The sequence below is a fragment of the Mugil cephalus genome, chromosome 6 (genome assembly GCF_022458985.1).
Source record: "Mugil cephalus isolate CIBA_MC_2020 chromosome 6, CIBA_Mcephalus_1.1, whole genome shotgun sequence".
In the NCBI taxonomy this organism is placed as follows: Eukaryota; Metazoa; Chordata; class Actinopteri; order Mugiliformes; family Mugilidae; genus Mugil; species Mugil cephalus.
In genome coordinates this window covers 22,083,629-22,098,974 of record NC_061775.1, presented here as the reverse complement: position 1 = coordinate 22,098,974, position 15,346 = coordinate 22,083,629, and the positions used below count along the sequence as shown (strand labels likewise).

The following is a 15,346-nucleotide window of genomic DNA, read 5'->3' as shown; positions in this document are numbered from 1 at the left end:
CTGCGTCTGTCCTGAAGTAGCTAGTTGGCTATTAGAGGAGAAAAAGCAGGTCAGGTGTCGGGTTTAAACTGCCATGGCCAATAGTCACGGAGTATGCAAATGAGCATCTGCCCTGACCTTGGGTTGGGTTGCAGCCAATTAAAATGCACACAGAGGTGGAGTGAATAGTCTGAATGAGCTGAATGAGTTGAAGGACAGGACTGGAAAGAAGCATGCAGCTGACATTGGTCCTGTATGGTTTAATGCCAGTGTTAAAATAACATTCCTTTCTATAGCCTCACACTTGTGCACTTTACAATATTTGAAAATATCAATGTAACACTTTCTATGAGACTATGAGATTATAGTTCCAACTCGTTAACCCATAAGGAGGCGGATATAAACGAAATTCACGACTGCGGTGCACCGGCAACGGACTGTGTGTAATGATGGACGGACAGAACCTCATAATTTTCTTGAGGAGCTGCTTGAAAACTCAGAGTGGCGGCTCCAGCTCTCACCATGCTGTTTCTGCAGTGAAGCAAACAGCTACACCTACCACACCACCCACCTGTCACTCAAAACAGTTTTAATTATGCATAATTTAATGTCTAGATATAGTTTATAATAATCCCACACACAGTTGCCATGAATGGAGAATATAACTTAAGCGACTAAAACTAAGCGACACTTTTTGAGTTAGCCTCTACCGGCCATTAGAGGAACTGCAGTTCTCTGGTACTTTGGCGTTAGCCCTAATTTTCAATTCGTCCGCTAGGTGGCGGTAATGCACTTGCAAACTAGTTTACAAACTGGCAAGGACATTAATTAAATGTAAATAAAAGAAGAAGAAAAACATTGTAGAAGAAGACATTTGTGTGACTTCGAAATGTTTTTGTAGTGACATTAAAAAGAAACGAGGGTAAAACGGAGAAGTAGTTGTTGAGACGCGATCAACGCCGTTACAGCAAGAACCTGACTGAAGGTGAGATTTTTTTTCCTGTCGGTTTTATTATCTGTCAACAGTGGTATGCTAGCTAACATTAGCATCAAAAGCTAGTAATCTCACATCATGAAGTCATTTCAGTTCTCCAGAAGGTACCAAGAAATTCATCAATTTTCTTCAGATATAATGACTTCAGATAATTTTTACAGAAATATTCAGTATGAACAAGAATCAAGTCAGCTCAACTGTTAGCTTTAGGTTATCTTAGGTAAGTTCAATGGATGTTTGCAAATGAGAAATTAACCTGCTACGACGTTTTAAGATAGGTTGGTTGATTTTGTCATTAGTTTCCTTAGATCTGTACATTAAAATTACTTGAATATGGTAATTAGTCAGGGTAACTGAACAAGAATTTGGTCAGTGATTTAGGAAACTTATGGAGGAAAAGGTTTTACGACGGTTTGAAAAGGAGGAAATCAGCTAAACACAAGGATGATTTGAAAGACTGACTTTGTCATTATTATCATTATTATTAATCACATCAAATCTATGTGGTAAAATGTTATACAGTTAGATTCGGGGTCATCGTGAACATGATTCTGCTCAATAATTTAGCAAAACTATGAAGGAAACTATTTACTTTGTTTACATAGCTGAACCAAAAAAAAAACAAATAAACTTTTTGTGGTACATCCATTTTGGACCCTCCCAAGTACCATAAGTACAAAAGTAGATGTGCAAGAAAAATCCAAGTTTGGCTGGTTTCGCTGGGATTCACTTGATCATCCTCCAGTTGTTGGAGATGAATCCCAAAACATCTGTAGTACTTTCTCTCTGACTTAATGGTCTGTGCAGCTGATTTTACAATTAGTTTGTGAATCTAATAATATTGTTGCTGCTTTACTTAATTCATTCTCATCTAATGCTTTTTAGGTATCTAATTGTTGTTCAAATTACCATATGATTTAAATTTAATGAAGGCCTTAAAGTTCAACAGTTGCCGCTAACTCTTACTGGATATTTGTTTGACTTGCTGCATGTTGTGGCCTTGCAAGCACTCATGCAGTGGACGGCGGCACCAGCACAAGTACACTGAGGTCCATGTTTTCCTACCAGACAGTAAACATCAGGGGCATTAAAGACATTTTAAGGCAGATTACACAAGAAGAAAGGTGCCCTAACAGAGTCTCTGGTGGCTACACACACACACCCACACACAAGCAAACACTGTGTAAGTGGGTTAGATCCCGATGGATACTAGGTTTGGGCTCTCTACATTTCCTCCTTGCTCATTTACAAAAGTCTTCTTTTCTTCAGGATTTCTGCTGCATTATTAATAGTTTTTTTCATAACACATATAAGTGGTAATTGGCCTCCTGCTCTCACGTGCCGGATGTGACTTCGCTCGCACTTAAAACATGTTGCCAACACTAAATGCTCTACCGCATTTCGTTCATAGTTTGTCCCGATTCATTTCATCTTTTCTTAAAATAATTCATCTGAATTGTCCTTTTTTTTGATATTTACAGTTAATATCCTGTATATTCTGGCCACCGTAGGAACAAAAAGCAAGGGAGAAAAATGTCAGTCAGTGTTGGTGAAACTGGGACAAATGAGAAATAAAAATGAAAATCGGTGAGAGAGGAGGGATGAAAATCAGTCGGGGAGAAAGAGGGAGACAAAGTAGAAAGGGGAGACAGATGAATGCGTGTCTGACGGGGAGGTTGGAGGGGGGTGGGCGGGCAGTCTGGGTGCAAACCAAGGACACTGTGCCTTTCACACAGCCCGAAACAGCCATCCAGGCTCCGTCACCGTCTTGTTTCTCACAGACAGCGGAACACACAGTCGAGCACTTGTGCCAGATTGGTTCCCCCGCAAAATTTCTCGTCACCCAGGTAAACAAACAAGCAGGGCCGCTTTAAATAATTCACCAACAGCCCCTTTTCCTTGAATACAGATGAGACAGAGGCAGAGAGGAACCAATCAAGTCTTGTTGGGGCATTAGAAGGCGGCCTGCTTAACAACTACGCTCGCAGGGGGGTTTCGTTTTATATCAAGGAAGCTAAGGGGAATTTCTGCTGAACTGTTCCCACAGTTGCGCTCAATAAACTGGGAAGACGCAGTCTGCTTAAGAGGTCACACATTCTCAGCCTCAGGCAGAAATTCTGCTTAACTCGAAAATATTCCACCTTTAAAAATCAGCCACTACACTGAAGAGAAGTTTCATGCAATGTAGATAAATAGACACAGACGAATGTTAGCAACCTTTTATATTAACTGTATTCACTTTAATTCTGGGTTTTAATCATTGTTAAATAAAGATGATGATGAGGTTTAGTTGCTCAGCCATCCTCCATTTGTCTAACTTTGTATGTTGTTTATTGTTAGGCAAGAAGAGAATTATGGATTAATTCCCACTGAAAACAAAAGTTGCCTGTTGCAGAAAGTTGTAAAACTAAAAATAAAATTTTCTACAAGTTGTTACCAGCGAGACATTTATGCAAACCGGTCTTTAAACTGTATACAGAAAAAATCTAGAGCAAAGAGCAGCTACCTCGAAACAGGATTATAATCTGATGCAAATGGCACTTGACGACATAATTTATCTTGGATAAACTAAAATGACTGCTCTTTTTGCAGGTTACAAGACAGTAGTGGACATGTCAGGAATAAACAGCTCTCAGAAGTCGCTCTCCAAGTCTCTCCCAAGTTTCCACCTCATGGATCAAGCTCAGGTAAATCTGGTCATCTACACAAATGTTGGGCTCTATACTAAGGCTGGGCGGTATGATCAAAACTAGAAATGGCAAAAATGACCAAAAATGTATATCACTGTGTTTTTCAAAATTCTGACAGTATCACGATATATCATGGTATATTTTTTTTTCATGCATAATCAGGTGTACACAACATTTCCTTAATGGTTGACAGATGAATTAATGCAGTAGATTGACTTAGGATAGACTATTTTACTGTGATGATGAGTAAATATTGTAGAATAATCCCACACAAGTAGTAAAACAGGTTTTCATGGCCCTGTGTTAGCACTGCCTGCTGATGTGGAAATCCAAGTTAGGGTTAAAAAAAAAAAAAGAATTAAATATTATCAAGATGAAATAAGGAAAAAGGGCCAATTACATTTGTATTTATTTTGACATATTTATTCATATTTAAAAATATTTATGCTGCTGTGTCGGTAATGTCAATAGCAGCGCGACCGGCTACCGTAATAATTGTAGTCTGCGTGCAACATTTTTTTCTCATTCATAAAAAGCTGAAATTGGGGACCTACATTTTCTCATTCTGTGAACGCTGTGTAATCAAATACTTCATATGCCAGTATATTATCTACACATATACATATATATATATATATATATATATATATATATATATATATATATCGTATGAAACGGTATGCCGCCCAGCCCTACTCTATACTATTCAATATAGATGGACTATAAACTACAATCTACTACTGCCTCATCCTCAGGAAATCATTTGTAGCAATCAGCAATTTGTCCTGTGTGTCTTAACAAAGCTTTTAAAGCTTCTTACACAACAGCACAATTAACCTTTTCAGCAACAGGAGATAATGTTGTCACTTGTTTATACTTAACTAAAACTCCCTAAACTCTGGTCTGTTACAGAAGCTCTGCCCATCTACCTTCGGTTTCTGAAGCTTTCAGCTTGTTGCCACGGTAGCCTAGCTCCCACCGCCCCATTATCCCAGCAGCCCACTCACACATGCATATACAGGCTCCGCAAACACAGGCCGTCGCACACAAGGCCCTAATGAAATGAATCCTTCTGTATCAGCAGCGCACTGGCCATTTGGCACAATGAACCGCCATGAATAATTCAGCCAGAAGAGCAGCGATAGACGGCAAAGACAGAAGAGAGGAGATGAGAGGAGGAAAAGGTGGAGCAGAGATGAGAGGCAAGTGGCTGAAAACAAGAGGGGAGCGGCAGGACATTAGTGTGGGAGTTAGCTAAGATGCGAGTAGCAGAGGAGGGGAGACACGAGAGGGAAATATTCGAACTTGCTGAGTCAAGTGAGAGGAGATCTGTGTGTTTCTGACAATACAGAGGCCCCTTTGTGCCGCCCTGTGCAGATGCCTGTGCACAAACACACTGGGACGACCGAGCCGTGCCAGACTCTGCTGCCTCCCTCTTTCCTCCCTCTATCTGCACCGTTCTGCTTCACTTCTAAAGCTGCTCGGGGCACATGCTCTCGCTGTAACCAACAGCTGAGACGATGTCTAGCTAACCAGTGTTATCGCTCCTCAATGCAATTGCAATGCGATATGCAAAGCAAAGCTGCTTCACTGATATCTGAGCGGGATTTGTGAATTGTAGTTGTTATCCGTAGTGGTTATCATTTTTAGAAAATTGGACGTGTTAAACGTCCACGTTAAGAAGCTGTCAGGTCAACAATTTTACTATTTTGTCACACTTTGCAAGACAGGTTGAATGAAGCCAAAGTTATGTGAGCTGATATAAAATCATTATAGAGCCATTTTCTTTGTAATGAATGTTTGCTAGTCTCTAATGTTAAAAAGAAGAACAGATTGGAGCAGAAACACGTCATCAGCCCACGTCATTCATCCTTGTGTTGTATTTGGAAATCTAGCAAAACAACAACCAGAGGACGAAAATGTGGATCCAATATCGAATTCTGTGTCGTAAGTTTGAGGCAGTGCGTAATCTGAACGTCTGACCTTGTGATTGTTTTAGTTTATAAAAGTGGATCATGGCAGGAGTCACATAGCTGGATCCTGGTCCCGTTTCTGACGCTGTCAGAGTTCGGATTCAGGCTGCCTTTGATCACCACAGCCTGTACTGTTTCTGATTGACAACCAAAAATTTCACCACCGTCAGTGAGTTCTGTCACAGCCCACAAGAGCACAGTGTTCCAGGGGTCCTGAGGAGTCACATGCTGTGCTTAATATGCGGAAACCTACACCGACCTGTATGATTCTGAAGGATGTGAAAGGAACAACAGATGAGGCAATGCAGATTTTCCAAAGAGAGAGTCCTGACGACCCATCAGCTCACAGAAGGAGCTATGTAATGCAGCGTGAACATGGCCGTCACTTACGTGGCAACTTGGTGCATGACCTTGGTGGAGGTGTCCTTCAGTGTGTCCTTCAGGTTGTCCTTAAAGTTGCTGAAGAATTTCCCAGCTCCTCCCTTCACCATATCCAACAGTCCTCCACCATAGTTGGCGTCCATATCTGGAAACAAAGGAGCCAATCAGAACCCAGAGAGGGAAACAATACACAGGATGCAGGATTTTCCTCGGAAACAGTGGTGATTAAAGTCTCCTGTCGTCAGTTGTCTGTGCAGGTGAACGCAAGATAAAGCTTATTTCAAGATTTGTGAACCTTTAGTTCCAAACTATAAATTGTGCGGTTTTTATTTGACTTCAGACATGAGCACATGAGTCACTGCTGAGCACACCAAGTAAATATGTGTGTAGGTGTGAAGGGAATGATGGACAAGGACATTAGAGGCAAGACGTACAGTTAAATACACGCCATCTGGAGCTGTGTGTGGATTCTAAGGAGTAAGCAAATGTTGGAAAACACCCAAGTGTTATATGTGAGCCAGCGGCCCTTCGGTGAACTGCAAATTTCTCTTCCTCCTCTCTCTCCCCCTCTGTCCCGTTCTTTGTCTCCCCGTTTTCATGTACAGTATTTGTGCAAAGCGACCACATTGGTTATGTAAGTTACAAGTATTTACCAATCCACTGACATTAAACATGACGCAGCAGAAAATCGTCCACAAGTGTACAAGTTCAGTGAAAACCTCTCATACTTTTGCTGCCAAGACCGGACAGATCAGCGGTCAGTCAATCTCTGTTCTCGTCTAAGTAGGTTTTGTCAAATGGGAAAACGTGATATGTAACCTTAGCTTTGCAGTGGCATGGGAAGCTAGTCAGGAAGCTTGTCAGATTAGTTTTAAAAAGTGCAGGAGTCCTGGATTTACCTGGTATTTTCATCTGACGCCGGACTAGGGGTGTAGTATGTGATTATTCTGATCTAAACTGATCAGGGACAACATTAAAACCACTAACAGGAGAAGTAAATAACACTGACCATGTTATGACATTCATGTGAATGTTACTTAGACATGTACCATCCACCTAGACCAGACCAGACGCCCCAACCCCATAGCACAATTCACTAGATACCAAACTGGTCAAGTATCCGTGGGATTCGCAGGAACACGCCTGATCCACAGAGGGCCCTCCCCTCAACCCACAGAACCCACAGGCCCCCACTAACGACATTCTAGACATTGCCAGACACCACAGGACACCCTCAGAAGCCCCATGTCCATTCTCTGATGGGTCACAACTGTTTTGTAGACACAAAGGAGACCTACGCAATATTAGGAAGGTGGTCATAATGTTATGCCTCTTCTGCATACATAAGAGCATCATTTTATAATACTATTATATATACTAATCCGGCATAACGTCATGACAACCTCTAAATGTACAATAGTCGCACTTTTAGTTTGTTGTGTATATACCTGTACTGTACTGTAATCTAATCTAAACTATGCAAAACAAGGGCAAATGCAACATTATATTAAGGTGCAGCAGATTGTTATTTACGATGAGAACATAGTGTTTCATAAGCTGGAAGTTGGCTGCAATTTGTATAATGTTACTGCCACTAAAAACCTAAATGTAAGAGCAACAGTTTACAGGCCATTACAGGCCCATTTTTAATTCATGCCACAGAACTGCTGCACCTTATTCTTTGTGTCTTAATGGGCCACTACCAAATTAATCATTCCTGAAATGTTACAAAGTCTGTTCAAGCTATTTCTTTCCCTTTTACAAAAACAAAAATGTAATTATGATTGCTAAACAAAGCAGCTTTCACTCCCACCTTTAGTATTTCCTCACTTACTTTGCTTAAGTTATCAGTGGAATTGTCAAGTTTATTTATTTTTTTCTCCGATTTCTATTTCATTTTCTGCATAACACTGGTTGAAGTGAGTGATGGGGGGGGGGGGCAAACTCCCGGTTTATTTTAAGAACAGATACATACAGAGACGTTAACAAGACTGCCTCAGAGGAAATGTGTCTAAAGAGAAATGCTGGTTGCTGGGATGAAGTTAGACAGATAATCATAGACAGTTACAGCTTTGAACTCCCCCGAGGAGGACTCCTTCACCACATGTTTTATATTCGAGCTTCACTACATTTCTAAAATTAGACTTTTTATCCGTGACTGCAGAGGCTTGAAATGTGTGACAGGGATTTATTTTTACTCGGAAATAAACCTCCTGCCTGTCATACTGAACATCAGTCCAGACATTTCTCGGGAGAAAACTCGCACCGCACTTTTTCCCGTGTTAACCTAGATTACCTGTGTTAAATCAGACTCGTCTACAACTGCGTGATGATGTTGTGTAAATTCTGGAAATCAGATGATATCAAAATAAATAAATTACTACACCTAGTTTTTACATGACCAGAAAAAGAACCATATCTTGCCCCTTTATCATACCTGTAAATCATACCACCTCAAGCGCACAGTAAGCTTAAAGAAACCATGACCTGGATGACTGAGAACCTTCACAGACAGACAGTAAGCCTCATTTTTTAAAATTTATTTATTTATTTTTATATCCCGTTACTGCACAGATGTCCTCGGCTTTCTGGGGGGATATTTTGGTGTGTGCTTGGGGCATTTCATTTTCATTTATCTGTGCGGGACACGGTGTCAACACTTTGTCACAGACCAGACCAGGACAGGATAACATGCAGCAAAGGCGTCATCCCACCCACAAGAAACTGGTTTTGTGTATCACTAATACGCATAGTAACCTAGTTAACCCCATTGTTGTCTGAATGAACCTCTGATTTATTTTTTGGTTAAGCACTGGACAACGAGATTGTGTTTGCTACATATGAAGTTGCAGTCAACTTGTGCTAGTAGCCAAAGTGGACATGTCAACACTGAGGAATGTGGACTGAAATGCTGCCCTTGCTCTCTTCAGGCAAACTTGAAATTTCAGCACTACATTTTGGACTATTTTTAGGCTCCTTGCTGTGCATATCTTCCAGACAGTGAATGTGGCAAGACGCAAAAGGACTTAACCCTAACCATGAAATCAGGAGCTAAGGCCACATTTACATGAATGTGATTTCTGGGTGAAACCGTCTAAGTCGTGCAGATTTGGGCGGACCGTCATGATGGATCCGGATTTTTCTGTGACCTTTTTGAATGCGGTTTCTTTTCTTCATTTGTGTGGATGCCTGATCCGAAACACAATGATGTCATAGCCCGTGACGTCTCATAACAACAACAACAACATCAATGGTCGACTGTAGGCATGTGACGGTGATACATCTGGTATTGACCCCTGTTGGATGGCTAGGGTAATATATTACTGCTGCTCCGCCACTACAATGAGCTAAAAGGGATTACCGATTGTAATCCGGTGTCGGTACTAGATCTGCTCAGCTGAGTATCCGGCGCTTACAGATGACGTCGCGTCTTATAGCGGAAGAGAAGTTGGCAGTTAGTAGTTGTTTTGTTTTTGTCCTTTTGGATAAATTGATAAAAGCTGTATTTTAATTTAATATTTTTCAGGATAAAACTTCTTGAGTCCTTTTGCGCCTACTGTACAAATGAATGGATTGAACTCGAATTATTATTACTTTTATTACTTTATTTTTTATGAATAATGCAGTGTCATTGCATTTTTTTGTGTTTTGTGAAAAAGTATGAATAAAAACTTTATCTTTTCCAAACATATTGTGAAAAATAAACTGAACTTGTCTTGTCTAACCACAAACTGATCCCGCAGTCTAACGGAGAGGGGCGGCCGCGACGCTGAATTAGCAAGCAGGTTTCAAAGAAATCTCACAACAGAGACGGCTGTTCTACTAACACGAGACGAGGCCCCTCTTCATCCCTCCTTGCTGATTTCCCCAAGTTAACCAATAGAGAGACAAAGGGGAAGATGGAGAGAGGTGACAGAGGGAGAGGAGAATACAGGTCCAGGGGGATCAGTGGGCTGTCTGAATATGTCTCCCTCCTCCCGCAGCCTCAACATTTCTCCCTCAATTTCCGGCCTGCTGTGAATGACACAGATAGGCGCATACGCACAACAATAACGCTTAACAGGGGCAAACGCGCTGCACTGCACTCGATCTCAATTCTACTACACTGCCGGGTCTTGTTTTGTCCTGGACATGAATGACTGCGGCGTCAACCCGACTCTAATCTGCTTAATTATAGATGGTGCTGATAAGACAGGGAGTTTATGATTAATCATCTACTATACGGATTAACCAGAGACGTATTTCACTCCTCTGAATGACATGCACGCTACATGAAACACTATTATTAGAGCTTTGATAAAACAAGGTGAGAGATAATTTTTTTTTTTTTTTTTTTTTTAGAAATGTGTGTCAACATCTGTATAACAAACTGAATCCAGCAAGTGCCAGTATGTAGGCAAGGAGGAATATCGGCATTCAAACTTGAGCTTTTCCTACAATGGCGTCTCACGACTGGTTGATACTTGGGCATTTTCAAGTTTTATCAGTGCAAATATAAACCACAGTAAATAACACTGACCATCCTGCGACAATTCAGTGTTCAGCCGGGGAAATTTTTGGACCTGCCATTCATGTAGACGTTTCTTTGACATGTACCACCCACCCTATAGCAATGACACTCCCTGATGGCTGCAGTCATCCCCAGCAGGATGCAGCCTGACACAGACAGACTCTCACAAAGACGGTTTAGGAACAACTTAAAAATACACGAGAAGCAGCGCTAGGTGTTGACCTGGCCTCCAGATTCACTAGATTCCAAACTAATTAAGTATCTAGGATGCACCGGAACAAGCCTGGTCCATAGAGGCCCCTCCTCTCAGCCCACAGGACCCAAAGGCCCCCACTAACGACATCCTGTTGCCACCACAGACACCACAGGACACCCTCTGACGGCCCATGTCCATTATTGGATGAGTCACAACTGTTTTGGAGGCAACAAGGGAAACCTACACAGTATTAGGAAGGTGGTCAAAATGTTATGTCTGATTAGTGTGTGAACGAGGAACAGATCAATGAGACACTTGCTTTGTCCACATTTATTAAAAAAGAGGAAAATACTCTTTTGTGTTGAGAACTAAGCAGTGCTTAGACAATGCTTAATATGTGCCAGGACTGAATCAAACTTAGGCTATGATTGGTAAAGCAATGTGAGATAACTTTTTTCTTTCTCTTTATTTCCATGTTCTAATAATCATAAATGATTGAGGTCTCTACTCTTTAGAACTGGATTACCATTATAAAACTGGCGCAGTGGTTTCCAATATTTCTGGCTTATACACTCATAGACTGAAGCTGTGTCTGTTTCCATCTTCCAGGGGCTGAATACTGTATCTTTGTGAGTTATTATCAGTTTAACCATGTTTGATTTTCTCTTTAAAACCTCTTAGACACTGACAAACAGCTGTTAGCGTCCCAGAGAGGTAATACGGCACTATATTAAAAAAGAGAGAAAATCTAATCGATACCTATAGAGAAAGAAGAGTGTATTTCACAGCTCAGGTACAACCCATTAATCATCGCGTTACCACTTCAGATCTGTCTCTTTAGATTTCGGCTCAAACCTTATTTATGTGTTGACAAAAATGACATTACACTTTCTAAATCAGTATACAGATAACTTGCCAGGAGTCGCACTTTATAAGCAAACTTCATTTGTGTATATTCAACACAATCAATTACTTCTCTAGCCTTATAGCATTAACAACCTATTTCAATCATCTTAAAATAGAAGAGTATCAAATATGAATCCTCTAATTAACTTGCTTTATATTGTCGGACATGTCTTTTCTGTCTCGGTTCCCAAACTGAATACGGTATAAATCGGTGTGTCTGACCTATATTTAACTTTGTCCATATTCCTCTGCACGCCTATTTGAATCTGCCTGCTTGCTTCCATGTTGCTCCGTTAGCTGGCCCACGTGTCTCTGCGTCCAGATGGATGTGGGAGTGTGGAGCCTGTTTAGCCAGCAACTAATGGAGACACCAGAGGAGGCTCTGGTACAGCCTCTATAAGGTGATACAGCAACAGAGTAGCAGCGAGCAGAAAGAGAGAGCAGGACATCAACAGCACAGTGGGCTCTTGGCTTTGCCAGGAAGATCAATGGCTTGTTTGAACGTGTCTCCCTCCTTCTAGGGCGCCAACCTTTACCCGTCAGTATCCGGCTTTGTGTAAATGGGACAGCTGGATACGCAGGCACATAGACACACATCAAAAAGGCCGTCCGTGAGGCTTGCCAGGTCAGACGGATATTTGACACGGGAGTCCCCCCCTCCGCTCTCTAAGCATCCCCACCCACAATCCCCTTTTCCTCATTGACCCTCCCACCCTCCTCAACCAGCTTCTTTTGTTTCACACAAATGTTCATCCCTGGAGGCTTGCAGACTGCACACAGCACTGCAGTGAGGTGAGCGCAGGCCTCACAGTAGACTTCCCTATTAGCCGCGATGTGTTGCTTTACTGTTATTATTTTGTACTGTTACAGGGTCTTTGTGGGCAGTTATCCAAGCTTGAAACAGTTTAGTTCCTTCCAATAAAACCCAGAATTGACTTGGAAGTTCGAGTTGGCTGCACACGTATGGCAGACAGTGTTTAAAGCGGAAACGTCTACTCTGATATCGCTTTTAAGACTTCAGCTTTTATTTTCTTCTGGCTGATTTAATTAGAGAAAATCGCGTGAGGATTGTCTGAATTTATATAGATGTAGATTTTGTCAAAGCAAAAAGACTTACTGTGATTAAATTCTAGGAAATATCTGATAAATTATAGCATGCACTTGCAATTATTAAAGATCACATTCTGCTTTGAATGGATTTGTGAGGATAATAATCATTATTCATGACCACTTAATTAAAAAAACATAATATTTGGTTCTCCTTATACCCAAAACTAAAACAGGATGTCTTTCTAGCATAGTCTGTGATATATAGTCATGAAATGTGTGTTTTTGGTGTGTTGAATATCACTCAAAATTAGTTTATGTACATATTATCACATCTTTTAGAGAGTTTTAATACACTAAAATCAAACATGGTAATTTAATCCTTTAAGTCTAGTCATACCTTTTATAGTAGTATGAAGTTTCCCTCATAGGACTAGACTGCACACAGAATAAGGAGAACACTCTATGTATAAGGTCATATTCTGAACAAAATAGCCCAGTTTGGGGAGTACAGGGAGATGTGGACGGGATTCCAGGAGAGGCATGGCTTCGCTGTGTACTTTGACTACTGTTAGCCATTATGCTGGCCACTGCTGCCTCTCCACCGTGACATATAGGCCGCGTTTACGCCACGTAAAGTCATCTCCACCATCAGCGTTCACTCGCCACCCAAGTAGCCGGAGGCGGCGAGGGCTCTTACCTGAGCTGTCCATGGTGCTGCAGTCCTCCTCTCTCAGCGGGCCTGCCTTCGGTCCAAGGGTGGCCGCGATGGAGCCTCCGTGTGCGCCTCCGCCGCCTCCGCTGCTCCCTCTGCCGCTGACACTGAAGCCGTCTCCGCCGCTATCGACCAACTGCAAAGATTCATAGCCATCGTAACTGGTCTTTTTCTTGTAGGCCCCCAGCAAGCTCATTACCGAAGGACACCAAAAAGGTGGGAATTAAGAGACAAAAGAAGCCCCGAAGACGTGGTAAGGCTGCGCCGCGTCGCCGCCGCTTCTACAACCGCTGCTGCTGCTGCTGCTGCTGCTCGGTGCACCACATGTCCGAGGAGGAGAGGACGAACCGGTCTCCTCTGTTTTCTGAGGTTAGAAAATTCTGCCGGATGGTCTCTCTCTCTCTCTCTCTCCGTCTCTCTCCCTCTCTCCGTCTATTACTTCCTATCCCTCCTCTTTTTCTCAGCACCGCATTTTACTACGACGCTGCTGCTGCTGCTGCTGCTGCTGCTTCTGCTTCTCTCGCTGTAGTCCCCTGACTCAGGGAAATCCACCCCAACCCTCAGCCCTCTAATGTTAAAGCTGCATCCATTATTCATATGCATTATTCACATACTGTCATCCGTTGCTGCGAGGGGGCTTCCAAATCGGATTTCTATGTAATGATGATTTTCTTAATGATTTACATTACCAGCCAAAAGTTTGGCTGTTAGAACAGGTATCAGTTATTTCTATACAAAAGGAAATATCGTTCGCAAAAAAAACAAGTGTTCAGCACCAGAGAAAAATCTCAATATCTTGAAATATATTATAGTAATATATTACTTTTGCTTGTAAAGTTCATTTGAGCATTACATACATTTATTCTGTGTTAAGAGCAGCTAAAATCATCCTCTGTACTAAACTGCACATCTTAGGTATGTTTGCTGAATAATATTAATCACAACATCTGTAGAATGAATAACATAATAAGATGTTCAATATCATTTTGTAATAAGATTGTTTGTAATAATCTCTTCATTGTGGAAATAGTTGTTCCCTAGAAACTATTGAACTTTTATGAAAGTCTGATTCACCATAGTCTTAATGTACAGTGTATGAGGTATAGATGTTGATGGTTTAAGGTGTCTTTATCTATCAACGTTTAAAAAAAAAACAATAATGCCTAAGTTGGCTTAATTTTGAAAAAGATATCCTCCCTGCTCCTAAATATAAGTACTAAATATGGACAAGGATTTCCAGCTTTGTCATGATGTAAAACTAAATTAATAAGAGCCTTGTGGTCAGGATTGTAAGACAACAGCACCATGCTTTGTCAGAAAAGGGGAAAACCACTCTGCATCACTCGCAGGGTATTTTCTCAGTCTCTGAATAACCATAGCAGAATGTTAACATGATTTGTTATGCCCAATAAAATCCAGCGGAATATTTGATCCAAATTTGTAGTTCTAGGTCTAATTTATGAGTTATGACCCCGGGTCCGCACAGGCCAAAACACTGACCAGTGATGCATGCTTCCTTCCGAGATCCAGTCCCTTGGCAACAGAAACCCTGCATGGTTCTGAAAAGAGGACATGAGCCTGGGAAACTCTTTTAGGAGAGCAGACGGGAGCTCAAAGCACAGCAGGAACGGAATGTCCAAACGGGAGGAACGGTACCCCCGCCATGACCGGACGCGACGCGCTGCCGCTGCATTGAGGCAGCGGCGCTTCCTGTACGAACGTGCCCAGCAGCATTTACCCCTTGATGCCCTGCACGTTTAAGACACGTCAGGCAGGTGCGGTTCACACTTGATGCTCTTTGCTGCGTCGATTCACACGACGTTAAATACATGCTCTTTTCTGTGTCATGTGCATTTGTTTGTGTGGTTATGTCTGAATCTCAGTTATAATGAAAACAGTCATTAGAAAACATTAGCAAAAACGTATCGATGAATTTGAGTGACTTCCCATCTATA

The 15,346-nt window shown here is 41.6% G+C and overlaps 1 protein-coding gene and 1 long non-coding RNA gene across 7 annotated transcripts in view; one reads left to right on the top strand and one right to left on the bottom strand.

Annotated features, from left to right (window-relative positions):
* Nucleotides 1–15,346, bottom strand: part of dnajc6 (DnaJ (Hsp40) homolog, subfamily C, member 6) — a 37,187-nt gene that overhangs the window by 19,906 nt on the left and 1,935 nt on the right. For 4 of the 5 annotated variants that reach the window (XM_047587509.1, XM_047587511.1, XM_047587510.1 and 1 more), the window contains exons 1-2: nucleotides 13,377–13,587; nucleotides 6,027–6,162 (exon numbers count right to left, since the gene is read on the bottom strand). In XM_047587509.1, the coding sequence (XP_047443465.1) occupies nucleotides 6,027–6,162; nucleotides 13,377–13,587 (347 nt within the window). Of the gene's footprint in view, nucleotides 1–6,026; nucleotides 6,163–13,376; nucleotides 13,588–15,346 lie in introns of those variants that run through there. The other variant, XM_047587513.1, reaches the window with a different exon arrangement.
* On the top strand, nucleotides 463–13,701 carry LOC125009496. 2 transcript variants are annotated; one of them, XR_007112956.1, is made up of 3 exons: nucleotides 463–964; nucleotides 3,566–3,660; nucleotides 13,571–13,701. It is a non-coding gene; the product is annotated as an uncharacterized LOC125009496 (long non-coding RNA). The 2 variants fall into 2 exon arrangements; XR_007112957.1 differs by lacking the exon at nucleotides 13,571–13,701 and adding an exon at nucleotides 4,576–5,143.